This window comes from Belonocnema kinseyi, chromosome 4 (assembly GCF_010883055.1).
Source record: "Belonocnema kinseyi isolate 2016_QV_RU_SX_M_011 chromosome 4, B_treatae_v1, whole genome shotgun sequence".
In the NCBI taxonomy this organism is placed as follows: domain Eukaryota; kingdom Metazoa; phylum Arthropoda; class Insecta; order Hymenoptera; family Cynipidae; genus Belonocnema; species Belonocnema kinseyi.
The window spans coordinates 53689114-53710153 of record NC_046660.1 but is presented as its reverse complement, the minus strand read 5'-3'; the positions used below and the strand labels follow the sequence as shown (position 1 = coordinate 53710153).

Sequence of the window (21040 nt, the reverse complement as noted above, 5' to 3'; positions counted from 1 at the left end):
AAATAAATCTAACCTAGCCTAACCTAATCTAACCTCACGAAACACAATTAAACTGATTGTGTTGTCCTGTTGTGTTTGCGGTACCGTTTCATTCAGCTTCGGTTTAACCTACATAGAGGTTTAACCTATCGTAACCTAACAAAACCTGACCTAACCTAACCGATTATGCTGGCAACCCTGTTCTTGCGTACTTTCATATTTTAACATTAATAGCAGTAAAAAAATTTGAATAAAACTCTTATGCATTTGCGTGTTTAAGTTACAGTTATATATTTTAATTGATACAAACATTGTCAGGTTAATTGAAATGGGGTCAATTCTACTTGTAGTTCTAAGTATCTTAAAATGAGTAATGTGCGTCTGAATTTTTAACCACCTGTAGTACAATGAGATGAATTTTATTGTGTTACAACGGGAGCACTTAAGTTAAGTTGTGTTGCGTTAAGCAAAATTTCATTGCGTTCTGTTAAGTTAGATTCATTTGTAGGTTAAGATCGAGTTAACCTATTAAATATAGCACACATTTAAGACTGAGAACCGTACGCTTACATAGCTACACTTGTGGTTGAATTTCATTCGGTTAGGTTAGGTTAGGTCAGGTTTTGTTAAGTTAGGATAGGTTAAACCTCTATGTAGGTTAAGCCGAAGCTAAATGAAACGCTACCGCAAACACAACGGGACAACACAATGAGTTTAATTGTGTTACGTGAAGTTAAGTTAGGTTAGGTCAGGTTTTGTTAGGTTAGGATAGGTTAAACCCATTCGATGTAGCACACATTTGCTACTGGGAAAATATGCTTCCAGAGCTTTACGTGTAGTTTAATAAATTTCTGTTAATTCAGGTTAGGTGAAGTCAGGTTCTGTTGGGTAAAGTTATGTTAAATAAGTTGATATCAGGCAAGGGTTGATCCTTCACAATTGTCGACATGATTTTGAAGTGAAAATTTGCATCACTGGCATTATTTTGAAATTTATTTGCCTCAGTGCATTATTTTTCGTCATTTTTTGAGGTTATGGCCTCAACCATGACGTGATGGGTGATTTTTGATACCGAATTTGAATTCAGCGCCCCCAAATCCATAGGAATACGTTTGTCTTGTTACCAGATCCGCACACTTTTTTTGTGTGGCTGTGTTATTATTCAAAAAGAATATATACTATTATTTAAAAAGTTCTATTTTTAGTTTTCATCCAATTCATATAATTTACCCCAGAAGATGAAAACTTTTCACGATTTTCACGGGAACAAGATTGCTCAGAAAAATAATGATTGTTGAAACAGTTGAAAATTATTTAAAAATAATATAATAAAGTTTCATGGAAGAGAAAATTGTTTAAACAGAAAAAATCAAAAGTCGAAGAATTACATTTATTTAAATTTGAATCATTTGCTTAATTAGAAGTTTAAACAATATGAACTTTAAAAGCTGAATGACGCCCCTGCATATTGTCTCATAAAATAACAATTGATGATTGTTTAACAAAATGTGGAATTTTCAAGCCGCAAAGAAACGAATTTTTAACAGAGCAGTTAAAATAAGTAACTGAATTTTTATCTAAAAATATCATAATTAAACAAACAACATTAATTTTTTAATAATAAAGATCAATTTTAAACTGAAAATAAAACAGTGAAATTTTCATTTAAAGAAATAAATTTTTTTTATAAAAAATAAATTTTTTTCAATACAAACTTAAATGTTCCATTTTTTGTTCAAATTTAATCTTTTTTTAGTTGAAAATTCACTTATTTGGTTGAAAATTGATGCGTTTTGTTGAAAATTCAACCTTTTTTGTTAAACATTCGTTTTTCTATAAATTGCGGAAGATATGGATATTTAAAAATATTTTACAGTATTTTATAAGATTTCAATAATTTTAAGGTATTTTAAAGCTTTTAATGGATTTTAATACATTTTCCAAGATTTCAGGAAATATCATAGAATTTCATGATTTTTATAATATTTCGGTGTATTTCGAAGAATTTATTCACGAGAAGTGAGGTATTTTGTAGGGTTTCAAGGATTTCAATGTATTTTTTTAATTTAATTTTCTTAAATTTAATTTTTTTTTTCATTTTTTTAATTTCTCTTGATATCAAAAGATTCTAAATATATTAGGAAAAGATCAAAGTATTTTAAATATTTTAGATTTTGTTTTAAATTATTCCAAGCGTTTTTTTTATTAATTTCTGTAATTTAATGGAATTTCAATTAATTTGCAATATTTTAAGTTATTTAAAAATATTCCAAGGAATTTCTAAGAGTTTTAAACAATTTCAAAAAATTTCCAAGCGCTTTAACAATCTTAAGAAATTTGAAAATTGTATTGGATTTCAAAGATTTTATTCACAAAAAAATGAAGGATTTCAGAGAGTCAAAGATTTTAAGATATTTTCAAAAATTGTTTGCAGTCTATTAAAAAACCGCCCTAAATTCTTATTGATTTATCCTGAATCATTTTGAATTCTTTTAAATGTACGTTCTTCTACTCAATTCAATACTTAATTCAATGCATTTATTTATATCTTTAATTTTTTTCAATTCCATTGATTGCTTTTTAAATTGAACTTATTTTTTTTAGGAATTTCGTCAAATTATTTCATCGATTTATAAAAAATTTCCAATTCATTGAAATTCTTTGGAATTGTTAAGCTTTGTCATATTTTTACATTTTTTCTATTTATTTGAATTTTTTTAATTCACCTCAAATTTCCACGAGTTTCATCGATTTCTTCTCCAATTTCACGGAAATCAATATAATTTTTTGATTATTAAAATTTATTCAAATTCATTTCAATTGTTTTGAATTTTCTTGAATTCCTTTGAATTATTTCGGGGTACTTTTAAGAATTCCGAGAAATTTTCCATTGATTTCAGTAATTTGAAGGGATTTTGAAGATTTTATTATATTTTTAGAACTTCTAAAGCATTTTCAAGAGCTTTTAATTGAAATTATTTCAGGAAATTTAACAAGATTCCAATCAATTATTAATTAATTTCATTAGTTTAAAGAGATTTTAAAGTGTTTACAGGACCTGTAAATTTTTCGATTATTTAAAAAGATTCCAAGTTATTTTATGAAATTTTAATTCTTTTAAGGAATTTTAAAGCTCTCAGAGTATTTTAATAAATTTTCCAGGATTTCAGGATTTATCCTAAAAGAATTTCACGGAATTTCATAATATTTTTGTGGAATTCAAAGTCTTTATTCACGAGTAGTGAGGCATTTAATAGGGTTTTAATGATTTGAGGAAATTTGGAATTCACCCTGAATTCTTATTAATTTATCCTAACTTCCTTTATTTGCTTTGGAATTCTCTTGAATTTGATTAATACACTTGATTTTTTTTAAATTCACTTTAATTATTGTAAATTTACTTAATTGAATAGATTTTTTTTAAAATTTTTTAAAGTTTTTATTTAATTGATCCTGATTTAAAGTTTTTTTTCAAATTCCTGGGCATTTTCAAGAGCTTTGACTAATTTAAAAAGATTCTAAGGGATTCTAAATATTTTAAGTTATATAAAAATATAACAAAGAAATTTATTATTGATTTTAATAATTTAATGAAAATTTAAACGCGTCAAAATATTTGAGGATATTGTACAAGATTCCCAGAGTTTTTCAAAGGCTTCAAAAAGTTCCAAAGAATTTCAAAAGACGTCGAAGGATTTGAAATATTTTTGGAAATTTTAAACGATTCCCATACATTTTTTATTTATTTTAAAATTTTTTGGAGTTCTTAAAAACTGAAATATTTTAGAATGTGTGAACAAAAATTACAAGAATTTCAATGATTTTATGGTTCTTAAGCGATCTCAAGGTACTTTAATAAATTTTTTAGACTTTCAGCAAGTATTATCAGGTTTCATGTAATTTCATGAGATTTTATATTATTTTAATGGATTTCAAAGAATTTATTCACATGAAGTCAGGGATTTTCTAGGGTTTCAAACATTTCAAAATATTTTGAAATAATTTTCGCAATTCACTTGAAATTTTGTCGAAATTCTTAATAATTTATTTTAAATTCTTTTATGGAATGGAAGCTTCTAATGTGTCCCCTGAGGGTTTACATTTTTCTTACACCTTCTCTATTTCTTTACACACCCTCCACACACTTACTTGGTGGTGGAAGGGGGACCTACAGTTTAAGGTGGGTTCCGAACCACCAAGAGCAACAGCCTTAAGTACTTAGAGAAAACCTTTTTCTCTAGAGGTACCGGTCCCGCAAGCCGAAGGAGTGGGTCCAAAGCCTACGCTTTAGCCCCCACGACCATCGTCCCACTTCTTTTAAATTCTTTTATATTCTCCTAAATTCACTCGATTCTGCTAAACTCAATGGATTTAAAAAAGTTTTTCTTGAATTCATCTTGAAGTCTTTAAAACTTGTTTTAAATTCTTAGGAATTACATGAAATTCTTTTGAATTTTATTTAATTTTTCTAAACTCATTTGAAACATACGTAGGTCAATCAATTTTTCATGTTTTTGAACTGCTTTAAATTCATTTGATTGTTTTTTAAATAAAAGAATTTTTTTCAATTTTTCCGACTCAGTTCTTTCTTGTTAATTTTAACGAGTTACACGGGAGGAAATTTTGGTTTTAGTTTTTGTATTAATTTTAAGACACCCTGTTTTGCTTTTTTGTCCTTTTTCCAAAATTAGAAGAGGATTTGTTTATTTTCAGATTTTTTCAATTTTAAAGAGGGAAATTTTATATTTTTAACATTTTTATTGATTTGGTAGGAAGGAAATTTTGGTTTTCCATTTTGTATGAATTGGAAGAAGGATTTATATTTTTAAGATTTTTATGAAGTTAAAAGGGACGAAACTTTTCTTACTTTTTTTTCTATCGACTTTTTCTAAATAGGTGCAGGGAAATTTGTTATTTGTAAGATTTTTATGAAGTTGGAAGGGAAGAAACTTTGGTTTTAATAATTTTCTGGATTAAGAGAGGAACACCTTTTTTATGTTTAAGATTTTTATCGATTTGGAAGAGTGGAAATTTTGGTTTTCATTTTTTTCGAAATTTGTAAGAGTGCCTTTTTTAATCAGTTTTATTGAGTTTAGGGGGAGAATTAAAAAAAAATATTTTATTAAGAGAGAAATTTTTTATTTCATACATTTTTTAGTTGGAAAGGGCGAAACTTTTTTTTTTCCTTGTTAGAAGAGGGTAATTTTTTTTTATTTAGAAAAGGCCATTTTTCTTTTTACCATTTTTTGGAAAGTGGACACTTTTTATTTTCGATCTTTTTTTCTGAATTAGAAGAGGAAAAGTATTTTTAATTAGACAAAAAATAAACATATTTTTATTTAAATGGAAGGGCAAATTTTCGTTTTTCCACTTTTTTGTAAATTCGAAATGGCAAAGAGTTCAACTTTAAGTGCTTCAATTTGCACGTTGGTTTCTAATTACTTTAAATATTAAAATTCTTAGTTTTAAGATTTTTAATTATTTAATTTCGATTACCCTGAAAAAATATTTGCAAACCAGAAAAAAATGGGTTTTTTCTATATTAAAGCGTTTTGTTTTTATTTTTAGATTTTTCGATTTTAAAGAAGGAAATTTTATATTTTTAACAATTTTATAGAGTTGGCAGAGAGTAAATTTTTGTTTTCAATTTTGTATGAATCGGAAGAAAGATTTCTTTAATTAAATTTTTTTTATTGAGAGGGACATTTTTTATTTCTAACATTTTTTAGTTGGAAGGGACGAAAGTTGTTTTTTTCTATGTTGAAAGTTGTTCATTTTTTTCTGAATTGGAAGGACATTTTTTATGTTTAATACTTTTCGTATATTTAAAAGGGACAAAAATTTGTTTGTTTTTTTCTTATTTGGAAGAGGCCATTTTTATTTTTAGCATTTTTTGGAAAGTGGGCACTTTTTATGTTCGATCTTTTTTCTGAGTTAGGAGAGGAAAAGTATTCTTAATTCAGGAAAAAAAATATTTATATTAAAATCGAAGCAAAAAAATGTCGTTTTTCAATTTTTTTTAAATTGGAAATGGCTTTTTATTTTTTAAATTTTCAATTTTAAAAAAGGAAAATTTTACATTTTTATTATTTTTATTGAGTTGGAAGGAAGACAATTTTCGTTTTGAATTGAAAATGACATCATAGATTTATATTTTTCAACCAGAAGTCTTGAAACTTTTGAATTAATAAAAGATCTCAAATTTCAAATTTTGCAATTTAATGTCATTTAATTTTAAATTGTTTAATCGAAAAGTGTTTAAAGTTTCAATTTAAAAAGTCTAAATTTTAACAGAGTTCCACTGTAAGTGCTGTAATTTGCACTCCGGTTCGGATTACTTTAAATATTAAAACTCTTACTTTTAAGAATTTGAATTATTTAATTTCAATTACCCTAAAAAATATTTGCGAACCAGAAAAAAATTTTTTTTTTCTCTATTAAAGCGGTGATCCTGGGCCAGTTCTTTCCATACTGGGTGTTGGGCACCCAAGGGTATTCAAACGTGTGCTGTGCCGACGGTATTGGATAGTTTTTTTACAAGAAAATCAATTAATGATGTTTAATCTCTCTAGTTTAAGGATAAAAAGGTTTCATAACAGTTTTTGAAATTTAAAGTAGTTAAAAAAATCTTTTTTGGAAAAAAAAAACTAAAAAGTGACTTCTTTCACTCTAAAATTCATAACTTTTTAAGTTTTCTATATTTTTACTTCAAATTTCACTTGAATACTTCCGAGATACGGCGCTTCACAAATAAAATTAGTATTTTAGTGTTCGTTCGAAAGAAGGTATTTATTCTGAAAAATAAAAGCTTCAATTCAATGATAAATGAAACACCGTACTTTGCGTGATTAAACGATTTCATCGATCTTAAACTGCGTATAAAAAATCATAAAAATCAAAATTATGTGAAAATGACAGAGAAAAATAGGTTTTCATGTCATTTGTGAACCTGGCGCCATATGTTCCATTTTCTTGAATTTGGTACGTTTTGTTAAAGCGCAAATAAGTCGTTGGGTCTTTAACACCCAGTGTGCCCTTTAAGGATTAAGCGTCCCTTTATTGTAATATTAAGTAAAGCGGTAGCACATCTAGTTTTATAGCTTTGCTTGTGTTATGGAAGCCGGTTTCTGCCGAGAGATTTTTTCGTTCGAAGAAGTTTATCTATTCTAGTTCAAGGCTAAATATAAATAGACCTAACTTATTTTCAATTCTAGGCCTGAACAGTCCGTGAGAGCTATTTGTGTCACCGATGGAGAACGGATTCTGGGATTGGGTGACCTTGGAGCTTGCGGCATGGGAATTCCCGTAGGAAAATTGGCACTCTATACGGCATTAGCCGGAATAAAACCTCATCAGTGTTTGCCAATCACGCTCGATGTAGGAACAAATAACGAACAATTGAGAAACGATCCTCATTATATTGGGTTGAACAAGCCCAGAAGTCAAGGTGCTGAGTATGACGAATTACTTGATGAGTTTATGGCTGCCTGTGTCCGAAAATACGGACAGAATGTCCTCATTCAGGTGAATAACTTATATTTCACAATGGGGTAATTGCATAGTTTTAAATATATTTTTTTCTCCAAGTGAAAATAAAAAAAAACACTAAAAATTCGTTATAATTACTTGAGGAAAGTTTTTTTTTAAAGGATTCAATATTTTTTTGGTTTTCTTTAAAAAGTATAGTTTTTAAATTTTTTGTGGGAAGATGAAGCATTCTGATTGGGTCTTTGGAATAGATCAGCCCCATGTAGAGTTCTTAAATTCCCGAGAATTTAAGTTCAGGTTATATAATCGAGAATATGACAGAATTTAGAAGAATTTAAAATAATTCAAGAGAATTTATTATTTTTAACCATTTTTTTATTGATTAGGTTATATAAGCGGCTGAATATAAATTATTTTCTATCTGAGACATATTCAGGAATTACAGTGTTTCATATACAAATTTAAAATTTTCAAATGTATTAATTTATTTTAAAAAAACCGTTTTGTCTACTTTAAAAGATGACTCATTAATAAAATACTAGAATTTTCAACAAAAGAATTGAATTTCCAACAAACAAAGATTTTTCAGTCAAAAAATAAATAGAAGTTTATCTAAGATATTGAACGTTCAAACCAGAAAACCAATTTTCTTTACAAAATTACAATTTTGAAACGAAAAATATGACTGTTAAACCAAAAATTAATTCTTTACGAAAATGATGCATTTTTACGCAAAAAAGGACATTTCAAACTAAAAAATTATTTTAAAAAAAAACGCGAATTTTCAACTAAAAAATATTATTCTTAAAAATGGAAAAGTTCCAAAGAGTTGCATTTTCATACAAAAAATAGAATTGTTTCTATAACAGATCAAGTTTTAAATAAAAAAAAAAATATCAGTCCAAAAAGAGGAATTTTTTAACCAAAAAGGATTAATTTTTTACGAAATTGTTGAATTCTCTCCCAAATAATTTAATTTTTATCCAAAAAAATAGCAATTTTGTACTCAAACAGATGAATTTGTAATAAAAAACAAATTTTTTTTAAAAAGTGGAACTGTCATCCAGAAAATATTTCAGTTCAATTTTCAACACCAAAGGTAACGGAAATGAGAATATTACCGGGAATATAATCGAGAAATAAATTCTCTGAGAATTTATAAGAATTCCAGAATTTATTTAAATTAATAGAAAATTGCATTTTTTCGTTAACTTTTCGGTTAAAAATTGTACTCTTTTTTTGAAAGTTTTAATTTTTTCATTTTAAAGTTAACCTGCTTTAGCAAAAATTAAATCTTTTTGATAAAAATGCAAGTGTTTGGTTGGAAATTAAGCTATTATACTATTTTCTTGAAAACTTCACTATTTCGTAGAAAATTTACTTTTTGTTAAAAATTTATATTTTGGTGTTGCAAAAGGAACTAAAATATTTTCTGGATAAAAGTTCCACTTGTAAAAAAAAAATTGTTTTTTATTACAAATTCATCTGTTTGAGTACAAAAATGATAATTTTTTTGGATAAAAATGAAATTATTTGGGAGAGAATTCAACAATTTCGTAAAAAATTCATCCTTTTTGGTTAAAAAATTCCTCTTTTTGAATTGAAAATTCAATTTGTTTCGTACAAACTTCTTTTTTTGTTACAAAAATTTAATTTTTGATGTTACTGACTTTGCTGAGAAATTACTTTTTTGTAAAAGATTTATATTTTAAGTTGAAAATTTAACTGTTTAGTAGAAAATAATATTTTTTTTTTTATTTAGAATTCATTTATTGACAGAAAATGGAACTTTTCCATTTTAAAAGATTGATTTTTTTAGTTTGAAATTTCCTTTTTTTGCGTAAAAATGCATCAGTTTCGTGGAAAATTTAATTTTTTGTTGAACAGTCATATTTTTTGTTTGAAAATTAATTTTTTTAAGGAAAATTTGTCTTCTGGTTTGAAGGTTCAATAATTTAGATAAACGTTTATTTATTTTTTGAGTGAAAAATCTTTAATTGTTAGAAATTAATCTTTTCGGTTATAAAATTCTTTTCTTTTGTTGTATAAATTTCATTCTTTCTTTATTAAAATATAAGCTATGACATTTTTTCATTGATAATTTGTCTTTTTAGGTTGAATATTCAACTATTGTGTTAAAAGTTAAATTATTTTGTTGAAAATTTTAGTATTTTGTTAAAGAGTTGTCTCTTAAAGTAGAAACAACTTTTTTTTTTAAATAAATGAATACATTTAAAAATTTTAAATTTGTATATGAAACACTGTAATTTCTAAATATGTCTGAGCTACAAAATAATTCATATTCAACCGCTGATATAACTTCAAAAAAATGGTTGTTAAATTAAAATAATGTTCTGATAGTTCAGGATAAAAGATAATAATTTTTAGGATTTTTTTGAATCTTTTGAGTTAAAAATAATTTTCGAAAATGGTAAAATTCACTGCTTTTAGACGTAAATCCCAGTGAATTCATAATCATAACAAATTATTATTCATGCGCAATTAAATGAGACACATAATTATTTGTGCAATTTTTAAATATCCGAAAAGAAAATAGACTAAATTTTATAATATTCTATATTATATTTTATAGTAAAATATATATATATATATATATATATACTATTTTTTATTTATTAATTTAAATTAATTTCGGATTTCAAAATATTTTAATAAGCATATTTTGTGTTTTAATGAACGCAATTTGTTTCCTTATTTATTATTTATGGATATTATCATATGTTATTTCAAGTTCAAAAAAATGAACCTTGTTAAAAATGATTTTTAAAATCGAGAAAAATATGCTAATGTTAATTAAAAATGTTTTCTTTATTTGACAATAACTATTTAGAGTTTGATGTTTTTCTTTTTTTAAGGTAAAACTTGCAATTCTTATTTAATTCTAAAGCTGTAGCGCTTATATTTTATTCCTCAAAAGATTCTCTACAAATCTCATTGGTAGGATTTTATTTAAAAAAATTATTTGTGAAAACCTATTGTTTACAATGATAACGATTTTATAAACTTTAAATAAAAGTTTTTTAATAAAAACGTACCTTTGAAATCTGCAGAGAACATTTTAAGGAATAAAATTTAAAAAGTTCAACTCGAGTTCTTTTCCAAAACTATTTGTAATTAAGAATAAAATATTTTCCTCGATTTTATCAATTATTTTTAAAAATGTTTATTTTTTAGCTTAAAAGAACATTAGTTTATGTTTAATTTAAAAACAAGTATAATCAAAATTATGTTTTCCTCTTAAATTATATGTTAAATTTCATGACAATATTTATGACGAAAAGCAAATTTTTAAATGAATTCATTAAAATTAATTAAAATTTTCTGCAATTTATAATTTTAGCTAATTGATTTAAACTTAAAAATGTTGTAAACTACAATTTTGTAAAAATTCTGCAAAATAAAAAAAAATTGTCCTAAAATCTTCCAGAAAATAACTTTAAAATTTTCCTAACAATCTATAGAATATTGATTGTTTCTCTAAAAATCTTTCCAAATTCAAAAAAAAGCCTCTTTTTTGCAAAATTGTAAAAAATCTGCGTTTTACTAACAAAAAATTATAATTTTCAAATTCACCATTTTTTTTTTATTTTTTCTAAGATATCTAAACGTTCTAAATACCTTTTAAAATTGTGGTTAACATTTTTTAAAAACAAAAAATTTATCCTAAAGGCTTCCATATTCTTTGTCGAAATTTTTTTGGAAATACTTTGAAATCTTTTAGAACATTATCCTAAAGTTAAATTTTTTAAATAATAAATCATTAAAAATTTTTTTAGGAATCTAAACAAAATTTTTTCATTCTGTTGAAATCTTTCGTAATTTTCATTCAGCTTCCTTTTTCAAAATCTTTAACAATCTACATTGCAAAAAATTAAGTTTTTCACAAGTTTAAAATTAGCTTTGAATTGTTTGAATGCTTTAAAATATTTATTAGGTATAATAGATTTTTTTTGTAATTTTGTAATTCTGATTTAATTTTATTTTTGAATCTCTTTTTCAAAATAAAGAAATCATTGCAAATTTAACCATGAATCTTGAGACAATTTTACTTCTACAAATAAAAAAAAAATTATTCTGAACAAATTGTTTTTAAATCTTTCAGATTCTTTTTCGACATATTTTAAAATCTTCAAAGCTTAAAATTAACCTTTCAAAATAAAATCTGAATAACTTTGAATTTTTCCAAATAATAAACATAATAATAATAATAATAATAAACATAATTCAAGTTCATGGTAAATTTAAAATAAAGTATTATGAAAATATTTAAGCCGAAAAGCAAAATTTTAAACAAATTCATTCAAATGAATTAAATTTGTTTGCAATGTATCATTTTAGTTCATTTTTTTTAAATTGAAAATTTGAAAATATATTAAGAAATCATTTTTTTATAATCAAAAGTACAAAGCCGATGTTTCGGATTATATTAAATAATGCCCATTATTCACAGTTAATATTAACAATAAAATAATCTTTTAAAAATGAGAAAAACTTGAAAAAGATTCCATTTTGTGTTTCATAGTTAATTTTGTTAGTTGAAAATTCTTCTATTTTGATTAAAATTCGTCTTTTTTAGAAGAAAATGAATCTTGTTCGTTGAAAAGTTAACTATTTTGTTAAAAATTTGTTTTTTGGGTAAAAGGCTAATTTTTTCAAGGGAAAATTTTAAAGAAACCTTGGAAAAAATTCGTAGTTTTGTACATGATTGGAACCCGAAATATATCTTTTTTATTATAATTTTATTTTGTTAAAATTAGTATTTTTTGGTAAAAGGTTAATCTTCTTGGTTACAATATTTTGTTGAAAAATGATATTTTATAGTTGAAAATTCAATCATAAAATTCTAAAGAGTTGCAAAAGAAGAAATGCTGGTTTTCATGTTTTTCTAAATTTTAAGAGACCCTTTTTTGCTTTTTTTACTAAATTGAAAGAGCCTTTTTTTATTTTCAAATTTTTTTTCAATTTTCAAAAGAAAATTTATATATTTCTAACATTTTTATGGAATTGAAAGGGAGAAAACTTTGGTTTTCATTTTTCTTATGAATTGAAAAGGGTAAATTTATTGCTTTTTAAATTTGCATGCAGTTGCAAGAGAAAAATTAGGAAATTTTATTGTTCAGAAAATTTAACAATTTGGCTAAAATTCCTCTTTTTTGTTTGAAACTTCAACTGCTTTGTTAAAAATTCAATTATTTTTTCGAAAAATCGTTTTTTTGTTTTGAAAATATATCTCTTTGGGTAGAACTTTTTTAATTTTAAATTGATATAATTTTGGTAAAAAATTCAACTATTTGGTTGCATGTTAAACAACTTTGTTACAAAATAATTCTGTTTTTAAAAATGTATTATTTTAGCAAAAATTCATTTCTTTGAAGACCAGCTAAAAAAAGAAGAATTTTCCACTAAAAAAAAATCAATTTTGAAGAAAAAATGCTAAAATTATATTTCCAGTTGACAAGATTGAATTAAAAAAAGAATTTCTACGAAAAAGACCAATTTTTAAGAAAATACTTTTATTTGCAACTGAAGAGTTGAATTTTTATTAAATACAGATTTTTCAGTGGAGAAAGAAAGAAAAACTTTATCCAGATTATTAAACTTTCAAGTAAAAATACCAATTTTCAGTAAAAAAATTGAATTTTCAACAAGAGAATATATAAATTTTAATAAAAAAGGTTAATTTTCAACATAACAGTGTCATTTAAAAAAAAGAGGAAATTCGCAGGCAATTAGTAGAAAACAACAAATAGTCCGAATTTCCTCTTTTTTGTTTAAAAATGTAACTGTTATGTTGAAAATGAACCTTCTTCTTTAAAATTTATGTATCCTCGGGTTGAAAATTCAACTGTTTTACTAAAAATTTATATTTTGACTTAAAAGTTTCATAATCTGGATAAAATTTTTTGTTTCTCCTCTGAAAAATCTCTATTTAATGAAAATTTATCTCTGTAGTTAAAAATAAAACTATTCACTTAAAAATTTGTCTTTTTGGTAGAAAATCGTTTTTTAATTTATGTTTTTCAACTGAAAATATAACTGTAGCATTTGTTCTTCAAAATTGATTTTTTTTAAATTTAACATTCGTCTTTTTTTTAACTGATTTTTTTTATATAAACTTTTTTGCTGAAATTGTTTATGTTGTTGAAAGTAAATTTTTTTGTCTTAAAGTAAAACTTGTTCATTTTTGGTTTAAAGAGGTCTCTTTTTTTAGTTGAAAATTCAACCATTTGTTTGGAAATTCATCTATTTTGACTATATTGTTGAAAATTAGTTTTTTTTTGTAGGAAATTGATTTTTTTTATTGAAAAAATAATTTTTTTCATTTTTTTGTTGAAAATTTATCTCTTGTAGTTAAAAATTAAACTTTTTGTGTTTAAATTCATGTATTTTGTCAAATATTCGTTTTTTGTTGTTGTTTTTTTTGGTTGAAATATTAACTATTTCGTTAAAAAATCGACTTATTTATTGGAAATTTAATTATTTTGTTAAAAATTTAATTATTTTGTTCAAAATCATATATTTTGCTGGAAATTGGACTTTTTCTAAAAAATACGTTCTTTTGGATTGAAAATTAATATTTTTTTGTTCAAAATGAAATTTCCTGTTGCTGAAGATTATTTTTCGTTTTTGAAAATTCCACTTTTTGATGGAAAAACGTCTTTTTTAAATTGAAAATTAAAGTTTATAAATAAAAATTAAACTTTTGTTGAAAATTCGCTTTTGTTGTTGGAAATTAATTTTCTTATTAAATTAGAACTCTTTCATTTTTCGTTTAAAAAATTAACTTTTTTGTTCCAAACTCGTCTGTTTTTTTGTAAACTATTTTTTTCTTAAAAATTATTTTTTTTTTTACTGCAAGTATTACTTTTTTCATTTTTGGTTGAAAATTTATGTCTTATAGTTGAAAATTCCCCTATTTGTTTTTAAATTGATTTATTTTTTTGAATATTCGTCTTTTTTGTAAAAATTGAATCCTCTTGGTTGATAATTCGTCTTTTTGGTTTAAACAATCATCTGGCTAGGTAGAAATTTCACCTTTTTTGGTTTTAATATCAACTATACCTTTTTTGTTAGAATTTCTTAAAAGATTCAAAATTGATTTAAAACTTGAAATAATTTCAAATAATTTAAACGAAATATGCGAATTTTTTTTCAGAACTCTTAAATATATATTAAAATAAATCGATTTTTTCCTAAAATCTTTAGAAAATCCTGCAAATTTAAGAAAAAAATCATTAAAATCATTATCCATTTTACTAGGAATCTTACAAAAATATTTTTATTCGTTTGAAGCCTTTCACAATTCTTAAAAATCTTCTAAATTTTGTGTTCCAATTATTTAAAGTCATTTCAAGTTCAGTTGTTATTTATAAATCCAAATTTTAAGAAAATTGTTTTCAATTTACAGGGTTTTCTAAAAGTTGTAGAAAAAATTGGAATTCATTTTAAAAAGCTGTTTAGAATTTCTAACAACATTTCAAAAACAATTTTAAATGTAAAAAATGTAAAAAAAACTTCAAGATTTCTCAAAATTTTGAAGTAAAATTTTAAAGCTTCTCATTGCTTGAACTATTTAAATTAAAAATAATTTAGCTTCTAATTTTAGAACTGTTAATTTAAAGTAAAATGTCTCAATTTTAATGTTTCTAGCTTAAAATTACTTAATATAATTTTAAAATGTTTAAAGTTCATGATATTATTCAGTTTATAGTGCATAATTCGAAAATCCTTTACCTGAAAAATTCTCTATTTTAGATGTTTATTTTTAAGTATATATTTTTAATTTAAACAATTTTAACGTTCAGTCTTGAAGACTTAAACAATTAAAAATTAAAAACGTTTGAAGTTGAACATTTTTTATAAAAAAATTTTTTATTGTATCGACAGTAAATATAAATAAATTTTTTTTAAATGGATCTGTACTTGAAGTATTAAAAACTGATCAATAATTGATTTGATAAAACTATTCTAAATCCGTTGGAAGTTAAAGAATTTTCAGATTCTAAATTAATTCGTAATTAACGGCTTTTATTAATTTTAAAATATTGCTTAAGTCTAAATTATTCAATTTTTGACCCATTTAATTAAAAAAATTTTGATTAAGAAAAAGGATAATTATTTAATATTTAGCAACATTTGACTTGTAATTTAAGAAGACTAAATTAAAGCTAAATATTTGAAAGTATACAATTTGAAACTTAATTGTTTGACATAGAAAGCTTTGAATTGTTTAAATTTCGAAAAGCTTTTAAATTTTTAATGTCAGAATTTTTATTGTTCTACTTTATAAAATGTTTAGATTGTAAGCGAAATTGTTGAATTTTGACGTATAAATAATAATTGAACACGTATTATCTGTACAACATTTTTTTTAACTCCGTTAAAATCATTTTAAATCATTTCAAGTTCTAAGTTAATTTTTAATCTTTTCGAAACTTCTAAATATCTCTTAAAATTACTCAAATTGTTTCTAAACATAATAAGTGTTCAATTTTTATTTATAAATCCAAATTTTAAGGACATTTTTTTAAATCCGCAGAATTTTCTAAAAATTTTAGGATAAATTCAATTAATTTTTTAAGCTATTGAGAAATTTTGAAAAAATTTCGAAAATTAAGCCAAGTTTGAAAAAATGTAAAACTACTTCTAGATTTCTCAAGATTTTGAAATGCAATTTTAAAGTTTTCAAGGATGCTAAAAACTATTTAAAATGAAAATAATTTATATTCTAATTCAAGAACTTCTGAGTTGAAAAAAATTAAAATTTTTAAATATTTAATGTTCTAAAATAACTGAATGATATAATTTTGACAATTTTTAAAGTTAATTGATTGATTCTTTAATTTAGAGTTAATAATTTATGAATGTTAAAAATTCTTAATTTTGCAGTTTAAATTCATTAAATTTGAAATTATTCAATTGAAAAATGTTAATACCTTCCATTTTATACATGTAAATTATTGAACAATTCAATAGAAAATTTTTGAATTTAAAAACTTCATTTTTAAAAGTTAAAAATTGAAGAGTTTCACTTTGAATGCTTTAGTTTGTTGTCTTTTTTTATTACTTGTACTTTTAATGTTTAGCTTTATATTTCAATTTTCTTAATTTTATTGACTGGGAAAAATATTTGCCAATAGGGAAATGACTCTATATATAATTGATCAAAGTTAAAAATTCTGAATTTGGAATTAATTAAATCTAATTATTCCAATTTCTGTTCCAGTTTGAGGATTTCGGAAACCACAATGCCTTCCGTTTTCTGGACAAGTATAGGGACACCTATTGCACATTCAATGACGATATTCAAGGAACTGCTGCAGTTGCAGTTGCTGGAATTCTCGCCTCGAAAAGGATTACCAAGAGGAAAATGTCCGATAATAAATTTGTCTTTCTCGGTGCTGGCGAGGTAAGATTATAAATTAAAAACGAAATACTATATAAATAAATGACCTCACTTAAATTACATAGCAGCTCCTGAAGATTAGTTTTTTAGTTATACATTTTATTATTTGGTTAAAGTTTTCTCTTATTTTATTAAAAATTCGACTCTTTTTTTGTAGAAATTAGCCTTTTGTTTAGAATCGATTTTTTTCTGATAAGTCAACTCTTTCTTTTTTTTTAATTTGTCTCTTTGATTTAAAAATTCACCTGTTTCAGTAGAATTTCCATTTTTTCAAATAAAAATGCAATTTTCCGGTTGCAAATTATCCTCTTTTTTGAAAGTTAGTTTTTTATTTTTAAATTCACTTGATTTAGCAGAAATGTGATCTTTCTTGAAAAAAATGCAACTATTTGGTGTAGTATTCAATCTTTTTTTTTTTGAGAAGAGAACTGAAATCTTTTATGAATAAAATTCCACTTTTTTTATTTTTTTTTTAAATTGAAAATGTAGCTATTTTCAGAGAAATTTTCTTTTTATTGGATAAAAATGTAAATGCATGGTTGGCAATTAAAGTTTTTTGTTAAAAAGACATACTTTTTGGTTGAAAATGTAAGTATTTCATAATAAATTTACTTTTTGTTTGAAAATGTATATATTTAAAATGTATCTTTCTTCAATAAAAGTAAAAATGCAATTATTCGGTAGAGAATTCAACTTTTTTTGTTACATTTACATCGTTTTCGGTTGAGAAAATTGTTGTCTTTTTGGATTGAAAATTCTTTTTTTTTCGTAGTAATTTATTTTTCGTTGAAAAGATTCATATTTTATTTTTCAAAAGTCAACTGGAATCTTTTCTTGGTGAAAATTCAAAAATATTTTTCAATAAAAAAAATGCATCTGTTTTAAGAGAAATTTCTTCTTTTTTGGATAATTTGGTTGAAAAATTGTTTGTCTTTTTGGATTGAAAATTCTTTTTTTTTCGTATTAATTTATTTTTCTTTAAAAAAATCATATTTTATTCTTCAAAAGTCAACTGGAATCTTTTTTTTGTTGTGAAAATTCAATTATATTTTTTAATTAAAAAAAAAATTCATCTGTTTTAAGAGAAATTTCATCTTTTTTGGATATAAATGAAACTGTTTTGTTGAAAATTCAGCCACATCGTAAGAAATTTACTTTTTGTATAAATTTAATATTTTAGTTTTGAAAAGAGAACTGATATCTTTTCTGGATGAAAATTTAACATTTAAAACAAAAATTTGTATTAAAAAAATGTATCTGTAGTAGGCGGAACTTCATCATTTTTGGATAAAAATGCAACTTTTTGGTTGAAAATAAAACTATTTTGTTAAAAAGTCGTACTCTTAGATTGAAAATTATGATTTTTTTTTCATTTAACTATTTCGTACGAAATTTACTTTTTATTTAAAATTTATATTTTGTTGAAAAATAAACTGAATTTTTTTGGATGAAAATACAACTATTTGTTAGAGAAATGAACTAGTTTGTTAAAAATGCATCCCTTTTTGGTTGAAAAAATTCATCTGCGGATCGAAAATACAATTTTTTTCGTAAAAACTTATTTTTATTTAAAAAATTCATATTTTGATCTTGAAAAGACAACTGGAATCTTTTTTCGATGGAAAATACAGTATTTTTTGTAATTAAAAAAAAATAAATTTAATCTGTTTTAGAAGAAAAATTATGTTTCTATTTTTATAAGAATGCCACTATTTGGTGGAGAATTCAACAGTTTGGTTAAAAGTAATCATTTTTGGTTAAAAATTGATCTTTTTGGATTGAAAATGCAAGTTTATACGTAAAACATAAAGCAACTTTTTGGTTAAAAATTATTCTTGAGTATTTAGCTATTTGATTTGAAAAATTTTTTTCAATCACTTGGTTGAGAAATCTTTTTTTTTTCTTGAAGATTTATATTTTTGGTTGAAAGTTGAAATATTTTGTTAAAAAATAATATTTTTTTAATTAATAATTGAACTAATTGGGTAAAAGTTCAATTACATTGTGAAACTTTTTTTTAACTGAAAATTAAACTTCCATTTTTTTAATATTGATTTTTTTTGTTGAAAATTCTCCTTTTTTAGTCAAAAAAAATTCTTGGTTTGAAATTTTATTTTTGTTTGGTAAAAATTCATCAGTTACGAGGAAAATTAATTTTTTTTCTAAAAAGTCATATCTTCTGGCTTTTTAATATTCCATTTTTAAACCATAAAATTTGAAATTTTCCAATTAAACAAAAAAAAAACAATTACTCAATATTAAGAAATATCTTGCTGTTCAATTAAAATCAGTAATTATATATTAAATATTCGAAAGTAAAATGTGAAAGGCTTCAGAAAAATAAAAGACATTTTCTAGGAAAATTGAAAATTAATTTTCGTTTTGGAATATTAATTTTAAGAGAATATTTAAAAAGATTTACAAAGAATAGAAAAATCATTGAAAGTGAATGTGGAAGATTTTAAGCAGTTTTTTTGGCAGAATTAAAAAAAAATTCGTAGTAAAAATTCAAATCATTTTAAAAAATCTTTAGAAGTTCTGAAAACATTCAAAAAATAATTAAAAATTTGAAAAAATGTAAAACAACCTGTAAATGTAGCAACTAAATATTTTTTGGATGAAAATTCAACTATTTGTTTGCATGTCAAACCACTTTGTTAAAAAATAAATCTTTTGTTGTTAAAAAACTATCAGTTTGGCAAAAAAATTATCTCTTGCATTGAAAATTCGTTTTTTAATAAAGGCTCAACTCTTCCTTCTTTGATAGAAAACTTCTTAGTCCGAATTACCTCTTTTTTGCTTAAAAATGTAAGTTTTTTGTTGAAAATGAATCTTTTTGTTTAAAATGCATATTTTCTTGGGTTGAAAATTCAACTGTTTTACTGAAAATTTGTATTTTTACTTAAAAGTTCAATAATCTGTATAAAGTTTCTTTGTCTTTCTTCACTGAAAAAATTTGCATTGAATGAAAATTCATCTCTTCAGTTAAAAATAAAACAATTTTCTTGAAAATTGGTCCATTTGGAGGAAATGCTTTTTTTAATTGAAAATTCGTCTTTTTTTAACTAATCTTCTTGATTGTATTCTCATTGTTTTTGTTTGGAAGTTCTACTTTTTTTTTAAATAAAATTTTTCGCTAAAATTGTGTGTTGTTGAAAATAATTTTTTTTCTGAAAGTAAAACTTTTTCATTTTTTGATTACAAAATTCTCTCTCTTAGTTGAAAGTTTATCAAGTATTCGTTTTTTTGTGATTTTTTGTTGTTGTAAAAATGTAATCATCTTGGCTGAAAATATATTTATTTGGGTAAAAATTTTACCTTTTTTGTTTGAAATATCAGCTTTGTTTTTTTTTTTTAGAATTTATCTTTGTAGACTGAAAAGTCAATCATTTCGTTTAAAATTCCACTTATTTATTGAAAATATAATTATTTTCTTGAAAATCAAACTCTTTGGCATGAAATTGGAGAGAAAAAAATTATATTAAACTTTTTTGTTGGAAATTCGTTTTTTGTCGTTTAAAATGAATTTTATTCTGAAATTAATTAAAATTTAACTTTTTTCTTCAAAATTGACTGTTTTGTTGTAAACTTTAAAATGTTTTTTTTCTTAAAAATTAATTTTTTTACTGAAAATATAACTTTTTCATTTTTGGTTGAAAAGTTATCTCTTATACTTGATGAAAATTATATAATAATTATAAAATATATAATTTATCGGGCTGGGTAGAAATTTCACCTTTTTTGTTGAGAATTTGTTTTTTGAGGTTGAAAAGTCAACTACTTCATTAAAAATTGAATTATTTTGTTGAAGATCCAGCTCTAGTTATATATTGGACAATTTTATTTTTTTCTATTTCTTTTTCGATTGAAAATTCAACTTTTTTTTGGTTGAAAAGTTGAAGTTGAATCTTTTTTGATACAAACTGGGCTATTCGATTAAAAATTCATCTTTGCAGGTTAAAAATTAAAGTTTTTAAATAAAAATTCAACTCTTTTGTTGAAAGTTCGTCTTTTTATTTTTAGAAAATTAATTTCTTTTTTTGAAAATATAACGTTTTCATTTTTAGTCGAAAAATTATCTCTTTTAGTTAAAAATTAAACTATTTGTTTTTAAACTCGTGTATTTTGTCAAATATTCGTTTTTTT

The 21040-nt window shown here is 23.4% G+C and overlaps 1 protein-coding gene across 4 annotated transcripts in view; it reads left to right on the top strand.

The window, feature by feature from the left end:
• The window catches only part of LOC117172080 (NADP-dependent malic enzyme-like), a 130007-nt gene that overhangs the window by 46054 nt on the left and 62913 nt on the right, over positions 1-21040 (top strand). For all 4 annotated transcript variants that reach the window (XM_033359836.1, XM_033359837.1, XM_033359835.1 and 1 more), the window contains exons 5-6: positions 7194-7503; positions 16715-16897. In XM_033359836.1, the coding sequence (XP_033215727.1) occupies positions 7194-7503; positions 16715-16897 (493 nt within the window). The remainder of the gene's footprint in view (positions 1-7193; positions 7504-16714; positions 16898-21040) is intronic.